Below are 13,431 nucleotides of genomic sequence, written 5' to 3' on the forward strand. Positions count from 1 at the left end.
AATTTAAAAAAATTGTCTTGAACAGTAAATCATTTAAAAAAATTAAAAACCAACTCAAAAAAACTGATTTTAATCTTCTTTATTACAACAGAATTGAAATTCCCTTTATGTCTACTTTAATTAATAACATTTCAATAAATATTTTAAGGAAATAATTAACTTAAAACCATTGTTAAAACCCAATCAATAAACGTAAAAATCATAAAAAAAACTAGCTTTTTCAAAGGCTTTAAGTTATTGTAAATTCAATTAACTTTTTTAAGAAATCAATTTTATTTAAAAATTGTGTAAAAATCGGTATTTCAACCAATTTAACATGATTTAAAACAATCGTGCAAGACAGCTCTGCACGGAAAATAATAAAAAGGTAAAATTTACCGAGACAGCAAAGGTGAATGCTCGCAAAAGCCAAAAAGGTAACTTCTACCTATTCGAGGTGAAACTCACCTCACAGCGAGGTAAAATATACCTGAAACGAAGAATGAAAAAAGGTACAATTCACCGAGAAAAAATGTGAATCCAAAAAAGGTAAATTTCACCTCGTAGCGAGGTGAAGTTCACCTGAATTGAGCTGAATCAAAAAGTATAATTCACCTAGAAAGAAAGGTAAATCCAAATAAGGTAAAACTTACCTCGTAGCGAGGTGAAGTTGACCTGGATTGAGCTCAACAAAACGGTACAAATCATCTCGAAAAAAAGTAACTATTTGACGAATCCGTTTATTGAGGTTAAGCTGTTTTGCCGTTGAGGAACAAGTTCTGCTTCGTGCACAATATGTGAAAATCGGAACAAAATGGTAAGTGTTTTCTTAGATTTCATTTAGTTGTGCTGGTTCTCTTCATAATACTTTGCTTTTGTTTCAGATCGGCCCACAGAGCTTCGTGTTGTATTCCCGTCAGCCTTCAGATATTATTCCGGACAAGCCGGACCTGACAAGCTTGGCGAACAAAGGACTTGCCTCAACAATTTTTAAAGAACACGGTGATATATTTCAAAAATAAATATTAGGTAACTCCCTATTTATTTCAAATAAATACCAATTTTTTCATGAATTGTGTTTTTTTTAAATTAATTATTATCGAAGAAACCAATCAAACAAACAAGCATTTACCTTTTAAATCAGTGAATGGGAAAACGGTATTATTTACTATTCTGCTAGGTGAATGAGAAAATGGTAAAATCTACCTTTTTGCTAGGTGAATTGAAAAAAGGTAAAATTTACCTTTTTGCTAGGTGAATGAAAAAAAGGTAAAATTTACCTCGAAAGCGGGGTGGAAAAAATTCACCTCGCAAAAAGGTAAATTTTACCTTTTTTTTATTTTCCGTGTGGGGTAACATCACGCCGATACGCGATCGCACCAATCCAAACAAACTGGAAAGCAAAACATTGAAAATACGTATACGCAGACGCATGGGTATGCGTGAAATCCCGTTTTGTATACAAACTATTCCAATATGAACTCACACACACACCTGCAACCACCGATGGCCTCTCTCGTTGGTCCAATAAGAAAAAAAACCGTTCATACTTTTGCTTTCGCGGTCTAGCTTGTGGTGCTGGTCTGGTCTTTCTGTTTGTCAGTAGGTCTTTGTCTTTCGTGTCGTTCGGGTTCGAAAGTTGGATTGTAGTTCGCGAATCAGCCTTCATTGATGGGCAGCTTTGCTTTGAGAGAATCAAAGGGCGACGCAGTTCCATTGTCTCACTAGGAGATAGGTTTTTGATATTTTTGAGGTTTGATCCTTGAGATTCGGTGTGTGGTTTATTTGAGGTAAAGTGAGGCTGTTGAATCCTGTAAGAAATCTACGGGTGTTGTCGAGTGTTCCCGGGGCTAAGTTGGTTCTGCAGCTTAAAGAAATCTTGTCGAGTTATCGATTTTGATGGTTCCAGTTCCAGGCGTATTGGTGGTTGGAAAACTTCCAAACCAAGGCCGCAAATTGTCGTAAATTAAAAATTGAACCATAGCTTGCTTTATGGAACCCATCTTCTCTCGACGAGTGCGATCATAAAGTGCAGAAAACCTTCGGCAAACTCGAAAGGCCATTTGTGATGATATAAGAGGCTTGGGAAAGCAACCCCCGGAGATGAAATGGAAGCTGCCAAGATGAAGTGGTAACCTTACGGGCGACCATCGACCATAGTAAGACGGAAAGAAAATCGATCCGCAACAAACCAATTGGAAAACGAGAAGGATATATTCTATGTCCCTGTCCTGTTCCTTCGCATGGCTTCGCTGTCCCTATAGCGACCGCCTAAAGAGTTAAACAACGTGTTCTAGTGTGTGTTGTTGGAATATACACGAAAAAAATACGTCACATTGCATGCATGCTGGCAGGCAACGTGTTCAATCGTATTGGTGGCTACTAGAATGTGAAAAAGAAGAAGAGCGTATGTTTTGGTAAAGAAGGTCATCAGATTGTATTTTTTTCGCTTCGAGCTGTATACGTCCACATTCTGCGGAACGTGTGGACCTGAAGTCGCGTTTAGTGAATCTATTATTTTCAAGTTTTGATCCTTTCTGCAAACCGTGTTTCCTTTAATTTTTCCTTTCTGATTCCTCCTAAAAAATCAGTGGGGTAATATAATTATTTCACAAATATCTATCTCGTGATAACACAAAAAAAAACTGGCGACCAAAAAATGGTTTCCAACAAATGATATCGCGTGAACGTCACACGAGCGCAGAAGAAAAGAAAAATCCACTCGCCAAATTGCCAAAGCAATCATTAGAAGATATTGTGCAATCGGAATCTCCTCGGGGGCAATTCACAATGAGCAGCAACGAGAAAGCCAATGGCCTCGCGGCCCCAGATGCCACCGCAAGCCATGGCAACAAATCACATCTGCAGCAACAGCAGGATGCTGGTGGTCCATCGACATCCACCAGCTGTGATGCTGTGCCCGTGACACCCCAGGCAAAACCTAAACCGGGCCAGAACGATAGCCTGCAGCAACAGTGGAGCCGTTTCGCGGATTATTTTGTCATCTGCGGGCTGGATTTGGACTCTGGCCTTGAACCTGATCTTTTTGCAGGTATGTTCTGAAATGGGTGTGGGTGGGAGCGGACGATCAAAATCTGGGTGGGTGGATTGAGAATGAAATTTCACGGGTAGGTGTTTCAGACGACTGCTGTCTTGAAACGTTTGAAACCGAGCAAGTCTCATAGATTCATGTTATGTGAAAGATGATGATTATTTTCCATATACAGAATTAAGCTAATTAGGTAAATTGTGTTTTTTTTTCGATAATTTTAATGTACATAACTTGAGATTTCGATATTGAAAACTTAAATTCAAAAACAATTATCTAATCCTAGTTATTCAGAAATCATAATTCAACTACATATTTGTAAATTGAATTTTATTTCACCGACTAAAAAAATGAAATTGAAAATACACGAATACACCTCAAAGTTAATGCAGATGAGAAAAGCATGTTTCCACCGTGTTGATATGAATATAGATGAAAAGATGATGATTGGTAGAATTGCACGTTTCTCACGGGCGATGAAATGCTTTCCGACAAAACAATCATTCAGCACTCCCCGATAAGATGATACTTGTTTGGCATCGTACAGCTAACCAGATCCAGAGCATTTTACAAACGGAGAACATTTAAATTCAATACTTTAAGTTTATCAATCGACTTCTAAATTCATACCTTTGTTTTACAGTAAACTTTAGTTTAAAAAAAAACTTTCTAACAGTTGTGTAACGTAACGAGCACTTGAAGAAGAAGCCAATTGACGTTCTTATTTACATTTGCAACACAGACGACTGCACACCCGGAATCAGAATACTTAAAGCTGATTAAGGGTCGTTCATAGAGTGGCAGTTCTGATAAGAGCGAATAGTTGTTTTGAAGGTCGCCGAATGCCTGTTCGAAGATTTTTTGTCGGTTTGAAATATCATACATTGACAGCCGAATAAAAGCTTCAATCAATGGACTTGTTCTCAAACTCTCGACACCAGGTAAAAAATATGTTTTGTAGGTACGTAATTAAACTTTTTTCTGCACCGCTTCACCAGTGAATCATTTTGCTTCGTCTTTAAATAGTTTGTTGAGGGTATATCTTTTTACCTCCAACGCATTTTAAGGTTTTCAATTTTGTAACTTTGTTTTTTTTCATACTTTTAACTTTTTCGAAAAATCATCAAATGAATAAAAAGTTTTCGAGCCATTAATTGCTTGACACATGATGAAAGCAAGCGGGCATTTACCTCTCATTAGTTATTGCCAACTATTTAAACTATGCCGTCAAAGCAGTTGATGTAAGTTACAAAAAGTATTGGTATGGACGCCCCTAAATGTTGCTCTCTTCTTCAACCCACGCATAATTTGCCTCTCAAACTTACTCATAAACCAAAAATCACATCCATACATACTTTTCTCTAAAATTTTAACGCCAATATTCAAAAGCGACAGGAAGTATCTGTATTAAATCTTTGAAATCTGTACCAACACGTGAAAAGGATGTATCTCCATATATGGCAAATCGAGAAAAACGCGTTTGAAGAAAATACAACCTATTTTAAATCGCTAATTAAAAATCACTTGAAATGTTTGCATTTTATGAAAGACAAACGATGTTTAGAAGCATCCCATATATGTTAGAATAGAGAAATATCAATTTTTATGAAAAAGCGTCGCGCTATCGTAGATAGAACCTAGCACACGTATTATTTTGTCTCCCTTGTTTATACACCCTTTGCTATTTTGTCATTTCTAGCTTTAGTTTTAAACTCGCGTTCATTTGTAACTATGATTTTATGTTGAATAAAGTGTCAAATCTTTACCAACACATAAAAAAACATCCATGTCCATATATGGCGTATCAAGAAAAACGCGTCTGAAAAAAATACAACCTATTTTAAATTCCTAATTAAAAATCACTTCAAATTTTTTGTTTTTATGAAAGACAAACGATTTTTAAGAAGCATCCCATGTTAGAATAGAGGAATATCAATTTTCATGAAAAAACAACGCGCTATCGTAGATAGAACCCAGCTCACGTAGTATTTTGTATAACCTGTTTATACACCCTTTGCTATTTTCTTATTTTTAGCTCTAGTTATAAGCTCGTATTCATTTGCAACTATGTTTTTATGTTGAATAAAGAATCGAATTGATTATTTTGAGTTTGTTTGCTGAGTAGTAGCGAAAAATTGTTCCGGAGTAAAGGAAGTATATCCATGTGATGGCAGTTCTGGTTTCAGAATGTTTATAGATCCTTTACTCAAATTGAGTTTTCAATGTAATGGAATACTTTTTTCTAAAAAGGGTTTTACCGTTAAGTAGGGCAACTGTTGGCCTATCATGAGGTACTGAAAATGGTTTTTGTTTACTTTTGGAGATAGATCCTTTTCACGTGTTGGTACAGAAATGTATTTGCATACTCAAACGCATTTGAACTGAATAAATCAATTCGCTAGACCGACCACAGAAGCATTAGCTAGGGCTAGTTTCAGACATTTCTAGTAGCACATAAACTACACCAGTAATGGTTCTATCCTGAGCAACATAAACTTATAGCTCTCCCTTCGGATTATTTGGCTGCAGTTCAAAGTCTGTTTTAACAATCTGCCATAGTGTATTTTCTTTATGGCCGGTTGTGGTCATGTTTTCGTTCGGCTAATCACAACAACTTCTGATCTTTGATGACGACACGACGACCCAAGAGCCAAAGTCAGTTTTACTTTGGACCGGTCAAACAGAAAGATTTTTCTCAATCACAAGAGACCTAGCCGGTAGCAGCCATTAGTATAGGGTAACAACAAGAAACAAGCTCTCTGACCAAGCGAATCGAATTTGTTAAGGTTTTTTTTTCATGGGCTGGTTTCGACAACACGCCTCTTGTACCGGGCATGTGTCGGAATTTTCGTTCCAACATCCTCTCCGGCTCGGCGGCTGACTGAGCTGAGATAGATCAGAAAGCCAACAACGCAGGCAACGTCGTCATTGCTGATGCCGGTGATGCAAGATTTATGATGCAATCACAGATATCCGCCGCATGTTTCTGAACAGGAATTTTTATGAACATTCGAATGTTCGACGTTGAGGTGGATTGTTTTCTTACTAGCCAGTTCCCACAATCAATAGATTGATAACCGGCTGAAGCTTGTATGGAAATGACTGTTGATTTGGGTATTTACTCAAAAGGTTGATAGTCATGATCCAATTTGTTTACTTCTCGCTTCTTTACAATGAAATGATAACTTTAGAGGCTTGTAATCTTCGGCAAGAGAAAAAGTTTGTGTGGATGTTTAACTCTATTTTTCACAAAATTTTCATGATGTACCTATTATAAGGTTGCCAGAATTTTTTCAGCACGTACCCGGGCTGGAAAAATCCGGGGATCTGATTCCAAAATGTCGATGAAAAAAATTTGAGCAAATTTGGTCAAAATCCATGCATTAATCAACTCAAATCAAGAAAAAAACTTGAATTTTTTTTCATCAGCAGATTTTAAATTGTATTTTAGGTTTTCAAAAAACTTCACATGATAGGTTTTTAAAACTTGTTCAAAAAATTTCGTTTTGGACGCATAAACCAAAATTTTAACAACACAATTTGATTTTTTTTGTTTGTTTTGGCAAATAAAGTAAATTAATCAGGGCGATTTCCAGGCTTTTTCAATGAAATCTGGGAAACCGGACTGGGCCGGAATTTTGTCAAATTTTGTAGTAAATATCCGGGCAAACATACGGTAGGATCCATAAAAAATGCGAAAATCTGTTATCAATGTTCAAACACATTTTTCTTGATGTCAACATGATTTTATAACCTTTTTATTCTTTCAGGCATGTAGATAAACATGTTAAAGAACAATAACTCGATGTGTCCACTTTCGAACTCAACTCCTCTATCCAGGCGAGATCTGGATCGGGAGCATATCTTCGCAACAAAAGCCTCTGACATTGAAGCTCATGCCACAGAGATGGAAGCCTTCAAAGATTCGAACCTAGGGTGGGAGGATTCACAAGCCTTCGCTTGAACATACGCCCATATTAAAGAGTCGAGGGGGTTAAAACCGGGTGTTCATATTCTCCCCCAGTCCGGTTTCTGTCCGTTTCGAGGTATGCCATGGCCTCCATCTTGTTGAAAAACAACATTATCGGGTTCACTCAAGTTTTCTCGAATCAACGGAACCACCTGATTCTTCAAAATGTCCATATAGTATAGACTTCAGTATTAACTCTAACTCTAGCTTTTATGAAAACGAGAGGCATTTTCAAGCCATTCGAAGCAACGGCTCCAAATACCATGACTCTGGTGGGATGTTAGTTAGTAAACTTGAATTTCGTAAACTTTGATTTCAACAGACCAACACCTCCCTCCCTGTGAAACTGGTCTGCTCGGAACCTTGAGCAGCACTGATTGCTTCTTCATATGACCGTGAGTAGCAATCGACCATGTGCGTGGTTGGTTAAAATCCCGAGTCGGTAGGTGGTGATAGAGAAACCACAGAGAGGTCAATAACGGGCAAAGAACACATGCAAGATTAACGTGGAGTGTATCGATAGAAGATCTAGCAGTCGACCTTTTTTTTATTAGTTGTTAATCCAGGTGGTAAATCCATTTTACGGATTGCATTCCAAGGCAATACTCGTTTCCGAATCCTCTTACAGCAAATACCTCATTCTAACACAACTCGATGCGAAACCCCTCCTCTGACGAGTTAGGACCCGACATCTCATCGTGTTAAAAGAGGTCCCCATTCAGCGCAACTACTAACTTTGTGGATCTAGTTCAGGACGTCCACAAAGCGAGTTGTCGACGACACTTTCTCTGTTCGAACACGCGGATCAGGAGGCAAGCCTCCTAAGCCACGTGTAGGACTCAGACTCCTCCGAACTCTCAAGTAGTGTTGACTTAAGTCACCACTCAGCGCAACTACACAATTTTCAAGTCGGGTGCTTTACTCCTCGAAGCGCAAATCGAGCTGTAGACCGCCCTCATCAGGTCGCACTCGCGGTTCAGGCGCATCACTTCCTGAAACGCGTGTCGAACCCCGACACCTCCGGCATACCGTGTCTCACTGACACTGAAGTATTTAACACGTCTCTAATTGATTGACCCACCACTTTGTGCATCTATCGTTTTGCGATTCGGGTCTATACCCACCGAAACGCAAAACGAGTTGGCGATCGCTCTCCCTCCGGTCACGTCTGCATTTCAGGGTCATGACCCCCCGAACGCGTGTTGTACCCTTACACTCGAGTACTGGTACCTAAGTACCCGGGTGCACCACTTCTTCCGCGCGGGTTTGGCAGACCCATCGACGGCCTCTTGTGGGTTTAGTGATAATTCTCTTAGTTCTCTTCTCGCATTTTTTTCCTGCAGCATGGTCTGACGCAGTTGCCACTTGCCCTATACGCGGTAGTCCACGACATCGAGCCAGTAACGAACGAAAAACTTGTGGCCATCGCTAAAAAACTTGCGGTGAATAAGGCCCCAGGCCCGGACGGAATCCAGAATTCAATGGTGAAAGTGGAGGTACAGACCATTCCAGATACTTTCAGAGTGGTGTTACAAAAGTGTCTCGACGAGGGATCTTTCCCCAACCTGTGGAAAACTGCGAAGCTGGTGTTACTACCGAAACCGGGAAAACCCTCATAGCATACGTCATCTTACAGACCTATTTGTTTGTGGGATACCCTTGGTGTCGTCATTGCGCCATTGTGATGCTCGACGTTAAAAATGCTTTCAACAACGCTAGCTGGAAAGCTATTGCCAAAGCGTTTCACAGGATGCGTATTCCCAATATCCTCTGTAGGAAAGTAGGAAGCTTTTTTCTAGACCTACGAACCGGAAAACGGGTTACGATCTACTGCCCTAACAGCGGGTGTTCCACAGGTTTCCACACTAAAACTACTAGCAAAGCCGGATTTGCAGACGATATCGTGTTCATGATCACCGGCAAAACAATCGAGAGGTAGAAGACCTTGCAACGGTGTCTGTAGAAAGGGCTGGCATCTGGATGGAAAGAGTCAAGCTTCCACCATAAAACCGATGTACTACTCGTAACCAACAAAAGAGTTGTGCCGTACATGGAGATTACTGTTGGGACACACACCACATCTTCGAAACAACCGCTGAAATACCTCGGAGTAACGGTCGACAGCCGCTTAAGTTTCAGTGCACATGTCAAACATTGTTGTGATAGTGCGTCGAAAGCCATCGAAACTACGATACGGAATAGCGGCCAGGAGCTTTGCCCTAGAGGTGGAGCGCAACAGATTCAAATTACGGAGTACACTTCGACTGATAGCCATGCGAGTTTGCTGTGCATACAGGACCACCTCATCAGATGCAGCTTTTGTCATTGCGGCATGATTTCCATAGACATCACTCTGGCGGAGGATAAAGAAGTTTACGTAGCAAGAACCGTTAGACTAGTGCGGGAAGCTCAACGAGCAGCCTCAATGCTCAAGTGACAGGAGCAATAGGATACATCGAGCCACTCAAGATGGACGCATTTGCTGATCCCGCGGCTTTCAGACTGGGTAAATCGGAAATATGAAGAGGTCAACGTTTACCTGCTTCAAGCAAAACCTTCATCGGTTTAAGTTTTTCAGCTCGTCATATTGCCCGGAATGTGTAGATACGGAGGAATCGGCAGAATATGCACTATTTTTCTGCCCCAGGTGCATGTCGAGGCGTAGGCAATTTTTAATCGTGAACGCTGAGAATGTTGTGAATAAAATGTATCCCGACGAACAATCATTGCGAACTTTAAACGACGAAATCTCGCAGATCATGTGCGATATGATACGGATCAGGAGAGACGATGGACGGAGAGATAGTCAACCTAACTTAATAAGCTAAAGGAAGGTCTTGGGCTTCGTATGACACCAACAATCAAATGCAACGCGATGTTAGGGCGCGGTATAACCCTAATCTGGACTCATACGTGCAGTGAGGCTCAAAAGGTCTCACGTAATCATCGATGATCTTTCCTGTAGCAAGAGGAAGCGAAGAAACTATCCGTGGGTGGTCGTGATGGGATTCTAGCTTGGAAGTTCCAGAACCAGCCATGCCCTGGTGGTTGGAAATCCTACGGGAGTGGCTGCTGTGACGGGCGCGAGTTACTTCGAAAGCGTTACCTAATCGGCACACGTCCCGGGGTCTTACGTACCAGTCTGAAATTGATGAAAGAAGGAAAAGAGAAAAAATAAAAAGGAGGAGAATGAATAAGGAGAAAGAGGAAAAATGAGAAAGAGGATAACGTAAAAGGGTGAGATGTATAAGTGCATGAGCAAAACCTACACCTTGATGTAGAATCATAAACTGAAATCATACGAAGCCCAAGGTGGTTTTAGTTGGAATGGTTAAAGGTTTAATTTCCACCTTGTAAAAAAAAGTCTCCCAGCTGTTTCAATATACCTGACTCCGGCCCATATCGCTTCGACAAGCACCCGCCGAACATCAGTCATCCCGGCCCTGAGTTCGGTTGCGGCAACGAGGTTCTCCAGCCTGCATCGACAGGCAAGTATAAGTTGTCCTTTGGAACTTTTACATCGCGTGACACTTTTTCGGTTTCCAGTCGTACCAACAGCGCTGACTCCAGCCAGTATTACTTCGGCAACCACCCGCCCAACGAGAACATCTTCAACTATTCTGAAGTTTCTGCACAGGGACGCAACGAACTAGGCACTTCGGAGACCCCTGAGCCCTTCGACTCAGTCGAGCTGATTCCTGCCAGCGTCATCAGTCGTCCCGGCCCTGAGTTCGTCTGCGGCGAAGGGGTTCTCCAGCCTGTGAATTCAGGCAAGTATGGTACTCCTGACTGCATTCCTGTGCCTGATGTTTTTCTACCTTCCAGTGCACGTCTCTCCAGATCCGCTCCGGGTCCTTTAGATACCATAACCCTTTACTACCAGAATGTCGGAGGTATAAATTCCTGCCTGACCGACTACCTGCTCGCAACTTCGTGTTCCTGCTATGACGTCATCACCTTCACGGAAACATGGCTGAACGACCGCACACTATCAAGTCAGATCTTCGGCCCAGATTACGCAGTGTTCTGCTGTGACCGTAGTGCCCGTAACAGCAAAAAGTCCAGTTAAAGCGGGGTGCTACCCACCGTGAAGTCGAATCTCCCGGCGCAGCTCATCGACAACAATTCCTGGTGCGATCTGGAACTTGTATGGATTCGCATTGATCTTGTAGACCGGAAATTGTACGTATGTGTACTGTACCTGCCACCCGATCGCTCAAGAGTCATTAGCGACTTCAATATGCCCGGTTTGAAGTGGTGCTCCAACCATGGCAGCTTTCTGTACCCGGACCCAGCACGCTCTACTTTTTCGGCGCCTTCAAACATCATGTTGGACTCCCTGAGTGCAGCGACCTTGCGCCAGATCAACGACGTGGTGAACGCTGGACCTCTGCTTTGCCAATGATGGATCTCGTTTACCAATCATCGAATTCGCTCCTGCACCGCTTGTCGTACGCTGGACCTCTGCTTTGCCAATGATGGATCTCGTTTACCGATCATCGAATTCGCTCCTGCACCGCTTGTTAAAGTAGTCCCACATCACTCTGCTCTATTGGCATCACTTGAAGTAACTAGGCTGTACGCTACAGTAGAAAAACCAGCGACTTTCTACCTCGACTTTAAGAACGCTAACTTCGACGACATCTCTCACATTCTGGGCACTATCGACTGGATATCTGAGCTTGATCTTTTAAATCCCAACGCTGCCGCTGATACCTTTTCAAACATTCTGAATTATGTCATCGATCGCAACGTTCCAAAACGCTCTAGCGGCGAAAATATGCGAATCCCCTGGATCACGATTGAACCGCAACAACTGAAGACGGCAAAAAGATGTGCTCTTCGAAACTACAAGAAGCAAAAATCATCCTACACTAAGGATATATATATCGTAAACTTAACTACGTTTATAAAAAAGCCAATGAACTTTGTTGCCATAACTACCTACGTCGCGTACAACGTAACCTCAAGTCTCCTAAAATCGTTTTGGAAACACGTAAATAGTCAGCGGAAAGAACCTGGTATATCTTCAAACATGTTTCTGGACGGCATAACGGCGAACTCTGATCGTGGAAACTGCAATATCTTCGCCCAAAAATTTTCCAGTATCTTCACTTTAGCTTCAACATCCCCAGAACATTTAGCTAGCGCTATTAGGAACGTTTTGCCATTGGGCTTTTCTATAAATGGTATTGATATCGAGGAAGCAGTCATCTCTAGAGCAGCAGCAAAGCTCAAGAATTCCTTTTCTACGGGCCCGAACGGGATACCAGCTGCTTTTTTTTAAGTTTCATGCTGTTTTGCTGACCCGTATTCGGCTCATTTTTCAAGCTTCGCTAGATAGGGCCACCTTCCCTCTACTATGGAAGGACATGTTCCCGGTACATAAAAAAGGAAATAGGAGAGATGTTAACAATTACCGTGGAATCTCTGCCTTATGTCCGATTGCCAAACTATTCGAATTGGTGGTTTTGGATCCTTTCTTCACGTCCTGCAAAAATAACATCTCCAATGATCAACACGGATTCATGCCCAAACGCTCTACGACAAGTAACTTGCTAACGTTCCCTTCTTTTGTGCATGAAAGTTTTGCTGCCAAACCGATGCAATCTATAACGATCTGTCCGCTGCATTCGACAAAGTGAACCATGAGATTGCCATCGGAAAACTCGAACGCTTAGGATTCTGTGGTACACTACTCGACTGGTTCCGCAATCACTTAACTGGTCGTAAATTGATTGTTCGAACGGGTGACACCTTTTCCAGGCAGTTCCATGCCGCCTCCGGTGTGCCCCAAGGTAGCCATTTAGGACCGATTATTTTCCCAATTTATTTGAACGACGTGTTGTCACTCCTTGACGTCCTCAAACTTTGTTATGCTGATGACCTACAACTATTTTACACCATAAACGACAACGACGACATAAATTTTCTGCAATGCCAATTCAACCTCTTCGTTGATTGGTGCGACATTAACTGCCTGCCATTAAACCGCAGCAAATGTGCAGTCATCAGCTTTTCTCGTAAGCGGCAGCCTTTAATTGCGGAGTACTTCCTTGAAGACGAACCCATCTCACGTGTGAACCACGTTAACGATCTTGGCATAATCTTAGATCAGCGCCTGGAATTCAAGGCACACACCAACTACGTGATTGACAAAGCATCCAGAAGTCTCGGTTTCATTTTTAGAGTGGCGAAGGACTTCAAGGACGTGTATTGCCTGAAAAGCTTATACTGCAGTATTGTTCGTTCCATCCTTGAATACGCTTCGGTTGTCTGGTCGATTCTTGCGATATGCGCTTAGACACCTGAACTGGTAAGACCCTTTTCGCTTGCCTAGCTACGAAAATCGATGCCGCTTCATAGATATCGACATCCTTCAAGTCTGCAGACAAGCAGCACGTGCCTCATTTGTCGCCGACCTCCTGACATC

At 41.7% G+C, this 13,431-nt stretch overlaps 1 protein-coding gene across 3 annotated transcripts in view; it reads left to right on the forward strand.

Annotated features, from left to right (window-relative positions):
• The first annotated feature begins 1,591 nt into the window (after positions 1–1,591).
• The window catches only part of LOC129750086 (DENN domain-containing protein 5B), a 105,580-nt gene continuing 93,740 nt past the window's right edge, over positions 1,592–13,431 (forward strand). For 2 of the 3 annotated variants that reach the window (XM_055745299.1, XM_055745300.1), the window contains exon 1: positions 1,592–3,031. In XM_055745299.1, coding sequence (XP_055601274.1) covers positions 2,653–3,031 — 379 coding nt within the window. In that variant the 5' untranslated portion in view covers positions 1,592–2,652. The remainder of the gene's footprint in view (positions 3,032–13,431) is intronic. The other variant, XM_055745298.1, reaches the window with a different exon arrangement.

Source organism: Uranotaenia lowii, chromosome 2 (genome assembly GCF_029784155.1).
Source record: "Uranotaenia lowii strain MFRU-FL chromosome 2, ASM2978415v1, whole genome shotgun sequence".
NCBI classification, from domain to species: domain Eukaryota; kingdom Metazoa; phylum Arthropoda; class Insecta; order Diptera; family Culicidae; genus Uranotaenia; species Uranotaenia lowii.